This window comes from Poromitra crassiceps (assembly GCF_964638095.1).
Source record: "Poromitra crassiceps genome assembly, chromosome: 15".
NCBI lineage: Eukaryota > Metazoa > Chordata > Actinopteri > Beryciformes > Melamphaidae > Poromitra > Poromitra crassiceps.
In genome coordinates, this window is record NC_139634.1 from 36,681,831 (window position 1) to 36,699,857 (window position 18,027).

The window sequence follows — 18,027 nt, forward strand, 5'->3', positions numbered from 1 at the left end:
AATGAGGCCATGATGGAGACTCTACCAGCCTTTGTACTGCATTTTACATTGCGTGCCACCGGGTTGGATTTTGCAGGAAATCTGAAAAACCATAGTCTCATTAGTATAATTTATGGTGATTATACATAACGTATCAATCAATTTGACAAAGACACAGTACATTGTATATTGAGGTTTAAAAATGCTGCAAGGCAAGAAATGAGTTTCCTTTTAGCCACTGTGCATGTGAAGGTTTGCCTTGAAGAGAAAAGCCACATTGCTGAGAAGGTCCAAACAATTTCTTCAACGAAATTGCCAAAAATCTGGCGGATCACATTTACATTTTAGACTTTCGGTGTTCTTTTCCAAAGCACCTGGCGAGAAGAGAAACACCACAATATGGGTTCAGTGTCTGGATCGGCCTTTTCATGGGGGATCGAACTTGTGATCTTTCACTTACGGGATGGTTTTCTCTAACCGTTCGATGAGATGTGAAGACCAAGTTGTGGTTATGGCAAAACTGACGGGGGGAAAAACAGTCCGACAGCTCCAGAGTGGAAATTGAAATATGGATTCCCCAGTGAAACATCTGTGGGGTCAGACTGCTTCATAGGAGGAAGAGGATGGTCTGATATTTTCTTCTGTATTCTCCATCTCTCCTCCACAGACATCACAGCAGACACCGCCCTGTCCCTGGATGGTACGGGCCGTCTGGACTACGCCCTGAGGCAGGGCCCCAAGCGGGACGTCCTGCTGAGGCAGACACTGCAGGGCGTGACCTCGCGTGACCCCGCGCCCCCCAGCAGCCTGGAGGTCAAGTTCAGGACACGCAGCAAGAGTGGCACTCTGCTGCACGTGCAGGAGAGCAGCAACTACACCACTGTGAAGGTGAGAGCAGCTGGAGGCAAGGTCATGTACATTTACAGATGTATTAGAGATAACACATGTACAGTCGAGGGCGGGATGTAGTGCAGCGGTAGATTCCCTGCCTACCAACACGAGGGTCGCAGGTTCGAGCCCCCGTGTTACCTGCCGCTTCTGTTCTATTCTGTTGAGAGGGCGAAATCGTATCAATATTCACAGCTGTTGTTGCCCAAGAGCTGAGGACCTCCAATATGGCTGCCAGAGGTTGTGCTACGTCACCTGAATGCCCTCTACAGTCATGACTGTTGGTGTGTCTGTCTGTGCGCACGTGTGGAATATCAATGCACGCACGCGCACACACACACACACACACACACACACACACAATCTCACACACACACAATCTCACCTGAACACGAAGGTTCTCAGGATCCATTTTGTATGTACACGTATATATATATGCATGGAGTTGATAACGTGCATACTGCACTGTATGCGTCTGCATACATAGGTCCACAGCTCTCTCTGCAGTCATCACCCTAAGCCTACACATAGTCAAAGCTATAGGCAAACTATATGGACTTTCTCACCCCCCCCTCCCCTTAGCCCCTCCTCTCCTGTTCAGCACTCCTCCCTCCCTCCCTCCCTCTGACTGAGCCTGGCCAGCTGCCCAAAGGGGCCTGAGCTCTCATTCATTCCCTTCAATTTTCCCTTAGACACCCCCCCCCCCCAACCAGCCCTTTTTGTGTGTGTGCATCAAACATACTAGGCCTCCCTCCTCTCTCTCTGTCTCTCTCATGGTTTTATTTTCTGGTGTTGAGCACTGAGTCTCTGCTCCTTGTAGGTCGCCACCACAGCTAATAGTCCAGAATATTATTTTAACTGGGGGCTGGGGAATATACAGTGGGTGTGATGTATGTATGTGTACATACACACATACTGTATATATATATATACAGATAGATAGATAAGTTTCATTTCTGTGCCATGCACCATATTCATGGTGCCCAGCCCATCTGGGTTTACAAGACACAAATCATTCAAGTTCAACAATACAAACAAATTAACAAACAAGCTACAAAAAGCTTGAGTTGTAGACAGAGTTGTATATTCAGATGAACAACTTCCCCATTCTAAGTTTCCAAGCCCTCCCAATAAACCTGGCCAAACTGAAGACTTCATCTCTGAATAGCCATTCCAACTTAGCATCATCTCCTGACCAAAATAGTTCAGGTTTCTTATTTTGGTTTCAGGTTTCTTATATGACACACACACACACACACACACACACACACACACACACACACACACACACACACACAGTAAGGTGAGAGGGAGTGCGATATATGCGGAAATATAAATAACAAGATGTTTAATAGATAAACCTACAAATGGGTTCTCCAGGTTTGGAGCACTCAGTATTATTTGGCTTGGGGGACTTTTAGTTGTTCCCATTTTAAATCAAAACTTCCGGAAGCTGTCTATCATTGCGGATTTCTCGGGATCTTTGCAAAGGAGGAGATGGGATTACTTTTCCATGGACGTGAGGACGACGACTACATATGAGCTTGATGAATTCCTCTGAAAGACGCAGTGTGTCCTCTGGTTTCTGGAAGGGGCCACCATCATCATCTCCAGTGGGCGTCTGTTGTCTCTGACATTGCTGTTAGCTTGCTACTGATCATCCTCTGGCCCAAGAGCGTTCGCTACACACACACAAGTCGTGAGAACATGATTAACTGCACTATGTCCCTCTGGGAGAAAGATTTATGAGCTTCAAACTGCATTTTTCTCTTCGATCTCTGACCTCGACACCAGATTTTGACGGCAGTGCGTTTGTGGAGACTGGGCTTTCAGAGAGAAGACTTCTTTCCATCCATCCTGATTAAGTGAACGTTTTAAGGCTATAGACCCTTTTCACGGAGGCCATTTTGTGTCGAAAAGGCAGGGTAAACACAGGTGCAAGCACAGGTGCAAGCAAAACACTAATGAGGGTTTCAAACGTCCATGATTGGAATTTATAAACCCTCATTAGTGTTTTGCTTCCACCCGTGTTTATTCTGCCTTTTCGACACAAAATGGCTCCCGTGAAAAGGGTCTATTGAATTGCTTTACATCTTACAAAGTGCTTCTTTTAAAGTGCCGTTTAAAGTGGAACTGTAGACGTTCATTATTCATGACATTATTTTATCATATAATTGAAGGTTAACAACGCCACCAATATAGCACAGATAAAAGCACAATCTATCCAGTATCGTATCAGTTTCTGTGTCTGTCTCACTGTCTCACTGTCCACTGGTTCTCCATGTGGGGGCCTTGGGGCAAGCAAATGAATGAATTGTTAAACATCTCAATGATTTAATTTTCAAGGAGTTAACACAATTAGAGAAGAAGAGTAACTATTTTGGTCGTAGTTTCCCTCTTTTCTCTCTACCTACAATACAGATACTGTAGTCATGGAGTTCTGGACAAAATCATATCCGATAATAAAAATATTCTCAGATATGGGTCTGAGAGACAGAATCTCAATGGGGGTCCGTGGCTCTAAAGTGGCCTAAATTAGGGGTCCCTGATGTGACAACGGTTGAGAATCATTAGTCTATGACAATATGCTGTGCTCATTAACATAGTGGCATATTAATGTAGGCATTGGCACTGTATTTACTTCCTCATCAGTAAATAGACACAACTGGTGAAGACCAAAGCTACATGCATGTCAACATCTAGTCCACTCAAACTCTGTCTGGCTTCCATCTATGAAAACATGCATTTTTAGTTGACAACAACGTTATCTAAAGTACCTCAAGTTCATGGCCTACATTGATATCTTTCACTCTATCAAATGATCCATCCAATCATCCAAACCCATGTCGAGTAGAGTAAGTGCTCACTGTTTTATATGGCTATCTGTGGCCACCGCACTCAACTCCGTCTCTGTCCCCTCCCTCAGCTGAAGAACGGCAACCTCCACTACGTCTCGGACGCGGGTGTGGGGGGCAAGGTGGAGCGCACGGCGGGCGACACGCTGCTGTCAGACGGCCAGTGGCACACCCTCCGCCTGGTGAAGAACAGCTCGGCCACCGTGCTGCGCGTGGACGGCGACCGGCCCAAGCTCATCCTGCACGCCACGCAGGACTTTGGCGGTCTCAGCGTCTCCACCGTGTCTCTGGGGGGCATCCCACCCGGACCCGCCCAGCAGAAAACTGCAGCAGGTGAGTTTGGAGGGTGTGTGTGTATGTGTGTGTTGGGTGGGGGGTATCTTTACGGTGTATTTGGACTAAAAGGAAGTTAACAACCAGCCGGGGGACACCGTGCTCCTCCAGAGAAGCTGAGGGGAGAGTAGCTCAGGCTGGGAGGGGCCACGGTTACCATGAAGATGACTGAAACCTCTCGCCTAAGCATACTGCAAATTACAAATATCGGCTTTGCGCTCCCGTGTTACCTCCGGCTTGGTCGGGCGTCCATACAGGCACGATTGGCTGTGTCCTGCAGGTGGGAAGCCTATGTGTACTGGTCGCTGCACTAGCATCTCTTCTGGTCGGTCGGGGCGCCTGTTCGGGGTGGAAGGGAACTGGAGGGAATAGAGAGCTAAAGTGGAACGTCACTTCCTGCTTCAGCACTGTACCAGAGATTTTCATCCGCCATTTATCCCATAGACATTTTGTAAAGTGCTTATAAAAATAGTTTTACTTGTTCAAACCAAATGGTTCAGATATGGTTCAGATATATTTAGAAACAGGAGAGACCGCATAACATTTAACTCGGACCAAAACGTAAAAGAATGCCGGTTTAAAGAAAATATTTTTTCGATGTTGTTTTTTAAGTTTTGGTCCGAGTGAAATGTTCTATGGTCTCTTCTGATTGTAAATATAGCTGAACCGTTTGGTTTGACCAAGTAAAACAATTTTTATACGCATTTTACGAAATGTCTATGGGAAAATAAATTACGGAAGAAAATCTCTGGTACAGTGCTGAAGCAGGAAGTGATGTTCACTTTGCCTCTCTATAGCATGAGCCTCTCACGTGCTACGTACTGGCGGTGAAGCTCCCCGCTGTCAGGTGAAAAGAAGCGGCTGGCAACTGTACATGTATCGGAGGAAGGATGGTGCTAGTCTATGGCTCTCCCCAGATCGGCAGAGGGTGGAGCAGCGACCGGGGCAGCAGGGGGCAATTTGGCCAAGTACAAATGGGGAGAAAATGGGGGTGGGGGGGGATTAAAAATGTCATGTGACTCTTATTTCTGTCGAGTGACACTTATCAAAAGTGTTGACCGCCCACATTAATCAGCCTCAAGTCCAAAAATATCATTATCAGTATTGCCCTTCAGAACCCTGTGTGTGTGTGTGTAGGTGTGTAGGTGTGTGTGTGTGTGTGTGTGTATGTGTATGTGTGTGTGTGTGTGTGTGTGTGTGTGTGTGTGTGTGCATGCTGCGAACGACCTGCTGCAGCTCTCCAAAACTGGCATTCGACCAAGAAAGTTCTCGCTCCTTTTAACTACTATCATTAATGTATGTAGCTGTGTTTTGAAAACTTTTACTATGTGCGTGTGTGTGTGTGACGTGTGTGTGGCGTGTTTGTGTGTGTGTGTGTTTGTGTGTGTGTGTGTGTGTGTGTGTGTGTGTGCGCGTGTGTGTGCGACGTGCGTGTGTCTGTGCACAGTACATGTGTGTGTGCATGTGTGTGTGCGACGTGCGTGTGTCTGTGCACAGTACATGTGTGTGTGCTCAAAAGCTTGTGTGCCCTTGAACACACAGTCCAAGCGTCTTCATTTTTCCTGCTAAATTAATAGCCTGCTGCTCAAACTGCGCACCATATTTGGTGGCAGTCCAACAAGGCTCAGTGGAACTGGCCTGAAATCTGCTTCTATTTGACATTGCTGAGATTTACCTGTTGTGAATTTACAGTAGTGGGTAAATGTTTCTTCTTATCGGAGTATCATTTATAGACGAATAACTACTAATTGGATTTGACTTTGCCTTGGATGAGTTTTTGGAGTTTTCATCCTACTTCCAATGACTCACATCTCAGTTTAGACTTAAATCACATATCAAATGTCCTGGAGTCTGACTTGAAAATAGTTGAGATAGGGTGAAAGAGAGGGCTTCCAGAGGGAGGGAAGGCTGCGCTGTAAATTTTTGAATTTCAGGGGAGGGGAGGAAGAAACTAGCCTAATACCGTGGACTAATATGGTAAAAATGAGCAATTTGGATGATTTAGTGATCCCTTTTACACGAGGATCACGGTATATTTCAAAAGAAACACATTGCGAGCACGCAGGTCTGTGGCAGACTGCCTATTCAGCGACCCCGACCGCGATACGCGTGTGTGAAGACTTGTGCTACGCTGTGCAGGAGCTAATGAAAAGAAGCTAATGCATTTCATCTGCACCGCCATCAATTCAATAAACATCTATTTACATTTGGTGAGGCAGCATTGTTAGGCAACACACACACACACACACACACACACACAAACATTGTTAAGCAATACACAAAGCGAAAGATTGAATTAGACATTCATGCAACCCAGATGTAGCCGATGTCTCGAAGCCATAATGGCCCCGACGATGGATTCTCTGTCAGTAAAGAGCCAGTGACTCTTTTTTTTTTTAATAATCATATTTCTTCTCTCTAATTGGCCAGTGATCTATTCAACCTATTTTAAATATTTTCAGGCGTTTTCCCACAAGAACATTTCACGTCCTTTCTGTCCTAAGCTTGAACCAATTACCTGTCTAAACAAAATTCCTTTCGATTCTGATTATAGCTCTGCAGTTCCTGTTATTTACAAGGACGTGTTCCAGCGACCGTCAGACATTTTGAAAAGCTATCAGTCTGGTCTCCATCGGAAATGAGGCCACTGTTTTGTCTTTCTAGTGGCCGAGGGCTGTTTCCTGTTATCTGAGCTGCTTTTCCTCTTATTTCTCCTGCAGGTTTTGACGGCTGCTTGGCCTACATGAAGTACAACGGGGAGAACCTGCCGTTCAGCGGAGAGCACAGCCTGGTCACGCTGACCAAGACCAGCTCCGCCGTCAAGATCGGCTGCCGGGGCCCCAACCTGTGCGAGAGCAGCCCCTGCTGGGACGGCCTGATGTGCGTCAACCAGTGGTACACCTACCAGTGTGTCCCGCCCGGCGACTGCGCCTCCAGCCCCTGCCAGAACCGCGGGAGCTGCGTGCCGGACCTCCGCTCGGGATTCACCTGCGTCTGCTCCGAGTTCTACACGGGGAAGACCTGCGAGACCCTGGTGGCCTGTTTGGGCGTCCAGTGTCCCCAGGGCACCATGTGTAAGACGGCCAACAACGGCGGCTTCGTCTGCAGCCCGAGCCCCGCCGCGGACGAGATGGTCCTCCCCATCTGGGCGGTGCCCGCCATCGTGGGTAGCTGTGCCAGCGTCCTCGCCCTGGTGGTGCTCAGCCTCATCCTGTGCAACCACTGCAAGGACCGCAACAAGACCAAGGTGCCAAAGGAGCCCAAGGAGAAGAAGCCCAAGGAGAAGAAGAAGAAAAAGAAGAAGGGCAGCGAGAACGTGGCGTTCGACGACCCGGATAACATCCCGCCGTACGGAGACGACATGACGGTGCGCAAACAGCCAGAAGGGAACCCCAAACCTGACATCATCGAGAGGGAAAACCCTTATCTGATCTATGACGAAACGGATATCCCCCACAACATCGAGACCGTCCCCAGCGCACCCTGTGTCCCCTGCAACGTACCAGAAGCGGATATTGAACACTATGACATTGACAATGCTAGCAGCATCGCCCCTTCGGATGCTGACATCATCCAGCACTACAAGCAGTTCCGCAGCCACACGCCCAAGTTCTCCATCCAGAGACACAGCCCGCTGGGCTTCGCCCGACAGTCGCCCTTACCTCTGGGAGCGACGAGCTACACCTACCAGCCTCAGTACAGCCAGGCGCTGAGGTCCACCCCGCTCAGCCACTCGCACTCGGCCTGCCCCACCCCGAACCCCCTCTCCAGACACAGCCCGGCCCCGTTCACCAAGCCCTCCTCGTTTTACCGCAACACCCCGACCAGAGAACTGAACCTGGCCCGGCGCGAGGGCAGCCCGATGGACCTGCACGGCGACGTGTGCCAGCCGCCGCCCATGTTCAACTACGCCACCCGGCTGGGGAGGCGCAGCAAAAGCCCGCAGACCATGGCGGGCCACGCGGGCCACACCTCCAGGCCGGGCAGTCGCCTCAAACAGCCCATCGAGCAGATCCCCCTGGAGACGGGGCCTCCCGTGGGGCTGTCCATCGAGGAGGTGGAGCGGCTCAACACGCCGCGCCCGCGCAACCCCAGCATCTGCAGCGCCGACCACGGGCGCTCCAGCTCGGAGGAGGACTGCCGCAGGCCGCTGTCCAGGGTGCGCAACCCGGCCGACGGCATCCCCGCCCCCGAGTCGTCCTCGGAGAGCGACTCGCACGACTCCTTCACCTGCTCGGAGATGGAGTACGACCGGGAGAAGCCCGTCTCTTACAGCTCCCGAGTGCCCAAGCTCTCGCAGGTCAACGAGTCGGACGCCGACGACGAGGACTACGGCGGGCGGCTCAAGCAGAGGCGGTACTCGAGCCGCAGGGCAGAAGGAGGGCCCGGCCCCGGCCCCCAGTTGCCCCCGAGCGAGCAGCACTACACCCTGCCCCACAAACTGGGCCAGCAAGCCGGGGGCTTCAACTGGGACAATCTGTTGAACTGGGGCCCTGGGTTTGGGCATTACGTGGACGTGTTCAAGGACCTAGCCTTGCTCCCCGAGAACGAGGCGGCGAGAGACATTGAAATGAACAGTGGGGACGGCTCGGTGACCATTCTAAACGAAGGAGAAGCCGAGCAATATGTATGAGACTTATTTATTACAATGCTGTACAATATGGTGATGTTCTCCCTAAAAAAAAGGAAGACTGTATATTTCAAGAGAACATTGGACTACACATTTTTTTTTTACTTTATTCAAGATTCTAAGACGACGTTCAATGCAGTAAGGCAGAAAATAGCACCTGTAACATGACTGATTTTGTCGTTAGCCCCCCTTGGAATAGTGTGCCAGTCCTTTCCACATCCAAACTCAACTGTACAATCAAGCATTCATCTGTCCGAGGCCTAATTAGACAACGTATCCATTGACACTGAATGGCTCCGAAAGAAAAATCAAATCAAAATCCATGTCTGAGCTGCTTCCACTTTATCTTAATCAAACGTTTCTGTTCTTTATTAGCATTATTGCCTCTCCTTTAGAGAAAAAACCCTGTCACATTCACAGCTGAAAGATAAGACGTCAGATAACGTTGAAACACTCACAGGAAGAGAATTCCAACGGGCCGTGCAGCGATAGAGAACCCCCCCCCCCCCCCCCCCGCTCACTGTCTTTTCTAGGGGTCAATTTCTAATTGGCTTAAAAGGAAGCATGTGTGTTTGATCTGCCTGCACCTGTAGGTGACGGGACACGACCCTCGGTGTGACCGCCAGTGCACCACTTTGCTCGCACGGTATAACGACGGAGACCCCGCCAAAATGTCCCAGCTCAAGACCCACTCTCTGACTCAGTCTCTCTCTCTCTCTCTCTCCGTCTCTCTGTCTCCGCCTGGTGTGTTTTCTCACAGAAGACTGGCTAAACACTCCCAAGAGTGAGGATTAATCGAGTCCGCTGCCTTACAGACATTTGAGGATTTGAGCACGGGGAGGAACTTTCCTCTTCTTCTTTCTGTGGCCTAGGTTCAGTAGGCGGGGTGGTTTGAGGGGTTTAGCGTTTGTCACAAAAACAAAAACAGCATTTTCTGTTCTGACCAGCCAAGACTTTCGGGCAAAGATAATGTATGAAACCTATAAACATGACCCCAACTAAAAAAAAAACTATGAACTTGTGTACATTTTTTTTTAAATTCATGAGAAATCATGGAGTCATTTGTTGTCGGTGTCTTTGTCCATTATTTTGACATGTATGGTTTCTACTTTTTTTTTGTACTGTTTATTAACTTAAATTACTTAAGCTGTGTTTTTATGGATATTTTCATATGCTGAAATGTATGTTCTTACTTTCGGGGAAAGTAAGATTGAAGACTTATTTTTTACATTTGTTACATATGTAACATCAGTATTTTCCACTTTTGATAAAACTATAACATGCCGTATGCTTTGTACCTGTAAAAAGCCAATAACAGAATAAAAAAGTATTTATTTAAAAGCCGCTTCGTTCTTTTCTTTGAAGGCAAAACTCACTTGGATGCATCTTAAAATAGCATCTTCTCAAAATAGTCACCTTCAAGCTCAGATAACCCTCCCTTCCCATCCCCCCCAAAAGTGTGGGTGGTAAGGTATTATATGCTCCAAAAGATCCAAGGCTGGTTCTGGGCAGTCTTTAAATAATACCGGGTCTGAATCGAACAAAACATTTCCAAAGGCATTTGAGGACCTGAATGAAACTGAGCCGGGCCAGCTCCCAGCCAAGCACAACATCCAGCGGACTCCGCGACGCAGGCCCCTATATTGCTTTCAACAATTATTTACATCTGGCATATTGAGCAGAACCCTTTTTTTTTGGGTCATAGCCCAGTGATCCGCCATGCAACATGCTTATCTTCTCCGTCATCGAGGGGGGAGAGAGGCCACGGAGCAGGGGAGCCCGTGAGCGCAGCGCAGAGTGACAGCCTGAATCTGGGTAAATGACTCCGCGGGTGCTCACGGAGGAGCTGGTGCCTCGGCCCTGCGGAGAGAGAGCCGTGTTGACCGAAGCCTCCTCGGGAAGGCTGCACCACGCTGACGCCGGGAGAATAATAATAACACTCGCAATGATAATGAGAGTGTGGGCGGATGGGCTCCAGCACCTCGGGTAAATGGGAGACGAGATGAATCAAATAAACCTCCCAGCGGCTCCTCTGGCGCGCATGCTGGAGTGACAGGGCAGGGGGTTTGAAAGATAACAGACAAGAGGAGACAGCAGCTTCAGCAGCAAGCCTCCACCCCACAGGTGAGAAGGAGATGCTTGTATACACAAAGGGCACATTGTTCTACAGTATGCTGGGATGTAAAACACTCGTGAGGACTGACATGAATCTGTCTTCCTGGTTTATTTTGGGGGGGGAGGTACCACCCCCCATCCCCCCCCAACTCCCCAACCGCTGTTTTTGGATGCTGTCCAGATGGCTGCTGGACTTTAGCGAATGGCAGAGCAGCATATGATGTGTTTAAGGATTAATTGCAGCGTGTATACCGTATATAATATATATTTCCTATGTGTGAACATTGCATGTTACATTTATGGGACGCGCGTCTTTTACGAAAATAGTGCGCGTGTTGTTTCAGTCGACTTAAATGGATATGGCTGCTATTTCTGTAAGCAATGTAGATGTTGTGTTGGTGATAGCGACATACGACTTTGGACACGCTGCCTTGCCAGGCACAACCACACGTGATGAAAGTTGTTGGATTTGCAGAGACATGCAGTAAAGTCAACATGCATAATAACTGTACATATAACATTTGAAAGATGCAGAGCTGCAGAAAATTGCTTTCAAAGAGTGTCGGTGACTGAAGTGCCAACGAGAGACTCTGGTGTGTATTTTGCAGGTTCCCACAGCAAACATCTCATCTTGACTGAAGGTGCCAAAGTGCCGTCGTTCGATTTCCCATGATGCTTAATGCTGAGTCGTGTGTGTTTTTTCTCTCTCTCTTCCCTGAATCTACAATGTCATCAGAATACGCCACAATTCCCATTAAGACGAGTTCCATGTTGACTTAAGACTTTCCACGGTTTAGAAGAGGATGTAGCATTCAGCTGTTATTGACTTCCTTGAAACACCAAGTTCCTCCCCGAGGCTTGTTTATATAAAGATTGATTATTCCGAGCGCAGTGTCGTGATACTAAAACGTCTCCCTCGGTCTTAGTTAGGCTCATGATTAAAAGCACATTGGATGCCGGAGGAAACGTCATGCATTTCAGCCCGACTGTCATCGGACGGTGCTCAGATTAATTGGATTTGATTAGCGTTGCATGTGTGAGATAGAGAGACAGACAGTGAGAGCGGACGCTAAGATGTTTGCCTGATCCTCTGAACATCAAAACAACATCTTAAACTTCAGATTCAGCCGAAGACTTTATCGGTGACAGTAAACACTGTGGCGGTTGCAAATCATTTCAGCGTTTGTTTTAAGTTGTTTGGCGCAGCAGATGGGTGGGGGGATAGCAGCATCAAACAGGGTCAGGTAAGATGTGAATAAGAGAAAAATGTAGTCAATTAACTTTTTGTGAAAGCTCTTCCTGTGAAATAGCTAAACTCTCTGGCACCCAATCATCTGTGGCAAACCTCATCCATCTGGCAATTCAGTTAAATAAAATCCCCATCAAAATAATGTTTGATCCAGGTCAGTCCCATGGCAGCATCACAGAGTCAGGTAGTCTATGGAGTATCTCTCCCTCTGGGAATATAGAATACATCTAAAGGCTGGAACACACCGCTTCAAAGGACTAGCGGCAACGAAGGCCGACTGTTGCATCACCTCACTTCGCCTGTGTCGGGGGGCCAGAACGTTGCACTTGAACACACCGCAAAGACTTAACAGCCAACCGTCAACTAGCACGTACGTTCTGTGCCTGTGTGTGAGACCGAGGACTGCAGCTATACAAACCAGATACATGAAGCAAAGCAGCGTTTGCCTACCATTTTCACACCACTCTCACTCACCACTTAAATGGTTTCGAAATATAGCTACTTCTGATGCAGAATATTTCTGGTGTTGTCAGCCCTTGCCTGGTTTTGGCCTTTTGCTTGCGGAAGAAGACAAGGAGAGGTGGAGGTGGAAAAAATCAGGAGAAACCGCACTAAATGGGTGATATACAGCCACATGCTCAAGAGACTTTCGTTATGAAAATATTTGTGTATTGGAATGATTAGATGAGATGAAGCTGACAAATGAGAAGAATGTTTTGTGTGTGCCCTCTCTTCCCCTGCACTGATTCACTTAACCAGCTCACCAGTCAATCAGCGTGATCTCTCTTCCCCTGCACTGCTTCACTTAACCAGCTGACCAGCCAATCAGCGTGATCTCTCTTCCCCTGCACTGCGTCACTTAACGAGCTGACCAGCCAATCAGAGTCATTTCTGTACCAGCTGACCAGCCAATCAGAGTGATTTCTCTCACCGACTGCCCCAATCTGCCAACGGTGCGGGACACCGCAAAGACTAGGGTGACAGACATTCACCGATGGCGCAGACATTGCTGACGGCCAACTATCGGCTTGGTGTTTCTAGGGCTGAACTGTCAGGCTAATTACCACTGAATTCAATGCATTTCCCCCTAAAAAAACAAGTGAAAGCTAGCTTAGTACTATAGTCACATGTCAGCTGTGAGTAATGTAATAACTGCAAATGTTTTCTATGAGCAGAACGAATAGGCTACAGACATATTTTATTGAGATGATAAAGGGTTTGGAGTAGAAATATGTTGCGTCACTGGTTTACTGTCGTGAAAATCTAAGCAGATGAAGCTACAGAGTAATATTCACTGTCCATATCTGGCGAGGAAACAGAAAACAAAGACAGCATGGTTACCATATTCAAGCTCTTAGCTCATGATAGACCAAAATGTGCTTACAATTCCCAAGATATAATATATGTAAATCCAAAACACATTGACGCCAACTCAACTCAACTACTGCTAAGAACAGAGGCTCACACTACTCGCATGGACCCACTTGGATTCCTCGCAAACATCAAATACATGGAATAAAGATAACTCCTCTTTATTTCTATGATCATAAAATCATGTAAATAAAACAGGGAACGTATTTAATTATAAATAGACATTGTACTGTTCATAGTTACAGTACATTACCACATCTGCAGAACCAGTGTAACCGAGGTTAATCAGCGTTGATTCCTCGTGAGTCCAGTGTGGTAGCGAGTGGATTGGTTAAACTCACTCCCCAGTATAAAGGCATGTTAACACGTTGACTGCCAATGACGAGATATCTCGTCTTACAGAATCCAACCGTTGAGTGCCAAAGACGAGATATCTCGTCTTAACACGTTGACTGCCAACGACGTGTTAACACGTTTTCAGAATCCAGCTGTTGACTGCCAGCGACGTGTAAACACGTCGTTGGCATCGATTTTTTTTTTTTGACGGTGGGTTGTGCATCTAACCCTTTTACATCTCTTATATAAGTATTGGACGTGTACAACGTGTACAACCCATTCCACCGACCCACTAAGTGGCGACAAGGAAGTAGGAAGGCAAGCAAAAAGCAGTGTGATCCATTTCCATTCTCATGAAAATGGATTGGCGGAGGCGCTTTCGTTTTCGCGCTGATTGCTGGCGGTGCGGGATTGCAAACTTGCATGGTGGATTGCGGATGGAGCACACTTTGAGGCACGCAGCGTAAATATGACCAGAGTCGCAGGGGCTTCATCGGAGCTCTCGGCCAGGGCTCCGGGAGGCGGGCGAGTCCAGCCGGGCTTCCTCGGGGAGCGGCCACGCAGACAGGCACAGCCAGGCACAGCCGCACAGCGGCAGCGGGGCAGTGAGACTGGTGACACGCTTGTGGTGCAGCAGGCTATTTTGCAAATTGGAAACAGCCATAAAAGGCTTTTAGAATGGAATTTTCAACCCATTCTTTTTTGTTTCTTTTTCGCTCTAATTTAGAGTCATTTAATTTCTATTCAGAAATTTATTTGAGAGGTCGAGAGTATGAGAAAGTGCATTTGCACAGGTAGGAAAGTGCTTGTGACACGGCGCTGCAGCCAAGAAGAACGCCCACGGAGGGAGGAGTTGAGCAGAGGGGAGTTTCCTGCTGTTATGGAGGAAATTACTGTTCAAAACTATTGTTTAGGTCTTACTGATGCCAAAAATGAATGGTTAAAGTGACTGTTCTATCGAATTTCACAAAAAGCCGTTTATCTCTGAATATTTTTTCTGACGCTGAAACCATGCTGTATTCAATTGCTAATGCTTACATAACTACTAACTCTACAAACTAACTCTTTTAGACAGAGAAAGTACACATTCTATTAGTACTTTTGAGATATTGTATGTTCACAAACTCCAAGCAGAAAAGAATCCTCGGCTCTTGTAAAATGAGCCAGAATCCTCAAAAAACGGCTTGGCAGAAGCTACCTACAGCAAAAAAAAACAGCTGGCAGTCAATGTGTTAAAAAAAAAAAAAAAAAAAATTGACGGTCGGGCGTGGATCAACGCTCCCCCCGTCTCCTATAAAAATATTGGAAGTATTGAATGTGTATAATCTATTTTACCGACCAACTAAGTGGCGACAGTGCTCTCCCGACAGAGAGAAAGCCAACCAAATACAGCCGCGGGAGCAAGCCATTCTCAAGGAAATGGCTTGGCGATTTTACAGTCATCAGTCACCAGACTCGCCCGAGAGCGGCCGCGCCAGCAGCAGCATACCGAGAGCGGAGAGCGGTGCTGGCGTGGGGGATTGCAAATTTGCATAATAGATTATGGGTGAAACACACTTTGAAACACCCGCAGAAAGGCCAGAATCGCACGCATTCCGAAAACCCAGAAACGAACGAGCCTCATTCTCATACTGTAGGCGAAAACGCTTTCACGCTGCTGCACACCGGCGCACAACGGTGGGGGGTTCCAAAAATAGACTTTGGTGGGCAGCATAAAGCCTAGAATCGCACAAAGCTTCAGCAAAGCTCTCAACCGAAAATCCAAGAAACGATTGAGTCCCATCCACAGTCCACACTCGCCACACTCGCCGACGAGGGGCCGCCAGAGAGGGAGGCTGCTCACTGCTCAGACAGGCAGGAGAAACTGGCTTGTGACAAACGCCACCAGACACGCCCACGGAGGGAGGAGTTTAAAGGAGAGGGTGTTCAGAACTATATTGTTCAGATGTCTGATCTCTCACTGATGCCAAAAATAAATGGTTAAAGTGACTGTTCTGCCTGTTTGATTGAATTTCACAAAACTGCGATTATCTCAGCTTCCTGTCTCAGACGCTCAAACCATGCTGTACTCAACGGCTAATATCTACATAACTACTAACTCTACAAACTAACTCTTTTAGACAGAGAAAGCACACATTCTATTAGTACTTTTGTGAACTTCGTGTTCACAAAGTCCAAGCAGAAAATTATCCTCGGCTCTTGTAAAATGAGCCAGAATCCTCAAAAAACGGCTTGGCAGAAGCTACCTACAGTAAAAAAAAAATGGCTGGCAGTGAATGTGTTAACCAGCTCCGCCGAGGGAGCTAGCTCTCTTGGTGGAGTGGTTAGTGTCTTTGAGTCCCAAGCCGAAGGTCACGGTTCGTACCCACCCCTGGGCAAGCCCTTAACATGGGTTGCTGCAAGTACCAGCTACACAACGCCGTTACACCAGGATGGGGTCAAACTACAGCAAAAGGAGAGGGAAATATCTAACATTGGTGGTGGGTCCAGCTTTCTCTGGATGGAGTGCTGATCACTGCTGATTGGATTTCGCTCTGTGGAGTTTTGATTCAGCACTTGGTGGATATAATACAACAGAATGTTATTGGATTAATAGAAGATATTTTGTTAGGAAATGGAGACTTATATTTTGGAAAAAATAATCTCCTCCAACTTTTAAGATGTTCCTGGACCAAATATCACAATGTTAGATTAACTAGAAAAACAGAACCATGGAAAACTTTTCTAGAGGTGATCAATAATCGACTTGGACAATTTCTGGCCATGAGTCTTTATGGATACATGTAGACCAGGGGTGCCCAATACGTCAATCGATCGCGAAGGTAGTGTGGTAGATCGCATGGCATTGAGGAAGAAAAAAAAAAAAAAAAAAATCTCACTGTTTTTCCACTGTTTCCACTGTTTTTCCACTGTTCCACTGTTTTCCACTGTATACTCAGTGTATATATATATAAATAAATATGTTTGGTAGATCACTTTGACTTGGTCATTTTAAAAGTAGCTCCCAAGCTGAAAAAGTGTGGCCACCCCTGATGTAGACCATAAGTTAAGGACAGAGTGCTATTATTACTTACCCCCATTCTCTCCCAAATTGTACTTGGCCAATTCCCCGTTTGTCCCGGTCGTTGTTCCACCTCCTCTGCCGATCTGGGGGAGAGTTGTAGACTAGCACATGCTTCGTCCAATACATGTGAAGTCGCCAGCACTTCTTTTCACCTGACAGGGAGGAGTTTCACCAGCAGGACGTAATGCGCGGGAGGATCATGCAATCCCCCCCCAGTTCCCCTCCCCCCGACCAGAGGAGGCACTAGTGCAGCGACCAGGACACATAGCAGTACCCTTTAATCCGGCTTCCCACCCAAAGACACGGTCAATAATGCCAAGCTGGGGGTGACACGGGGGCTCGAACCCGTGACCCTCGTGTTGGTAGGCAGGCAGGGAATCTAGCGCTGCACTACCCGGGCACCCTGCCTTTAGTGCATCTTTTAAAATAATGAACATGGCCTTCATCTGGCGTCTATAAAGCTTCTAATTACAGTCAATTTGGACATGTGCAGCTCAACAAGGCCTTAATGAAAGTCATACAGCCATTGAGCCCCGCATGCTTTCCAGCGCTGCAGCCAAGCATATAAACGTCTCCATGTTACGCTACAGCGAGGCACTGTGAATTAACGCGCTATCACAGAGATATCACTGTTACAGTATTCACACCTCCCCAACCGCCGGTGCCCACATCCTCCGCTCCCTCGAGGCCCACTCCGTACGTCCCCCCTCATTAGCAAAGCCTTCCTAAGGCTGCACAGCTTTGATGGACAAATCACCGGTTCATCCTCTTAAGGCTTTAACATGTGAAACAACACGACGCTCTACAAATTATCACCCTCTCTCTCTCTCTCTCTCCGTTTCACATCTGCATCAAAGCTGCTGCGGCTCGCCCTGCGATAAGTGTTCCTTAATGCTGTGTGTACTGCAGCCAGCCCATGCCTCTCAACACACATGAAAGAGCCAGTGCATTCAAACTGTGGGAAATGAGAAGGGAAGATAGATCTCTCTCTGTGTGTGTGTGTGTGTGTGTGTGTGTGTGTGTGTGTGTGTGTGTGTGTGTGTGTGTGTGTGTGTGCGTGTGTGTGCGCGTGCATGACGATGACTGTCCCGACTTTCGGAAAAGCATCTTTCTTTCTCCTGTGGACTGTGCAAGGACCCTATAAAAGAAGGATAAGACACCGGCGTTTGAATTTTGCATTATGTGGCCAGTTCTATAGACCAAATCA

General features: G+C 47.6%; 1 protein-coding gene across 1 annotated transcript in view; it reads left to right on the forward strand.

Moving 5' to 3' along the window:
* fat4 (FAT atypical cadherin 4) overlaps positions 1 to 9,131 on the forward strand; it is a gene marked incomplete at its 5' end in the record, with an annotated part of 141,699 nt that extends 132,568 nt beyond the window's left edge. Inside the window, 3 exons of the mRNA XM_083652436.1 lie at positions 647 to 867; positions 3,794 to 4,055; positions 6,776 to 9,131. Coding sequence (XP_083508562.1) covers positions 647 to 867; positions 3,794 to 4,055; positions 6,776 to 8,688 — 2,396 coding nt within the window. The 3' untranslated portion in view covers positions 8,689 to 9,131. The remainder of the gene's footprint in view (positions 1 to 646; positions 868 to 3,793; positions 4,056 to 6,775) is intronic.
* Positions 9,132 to 18,027: the final 8,896 nt, after the last annotated feature.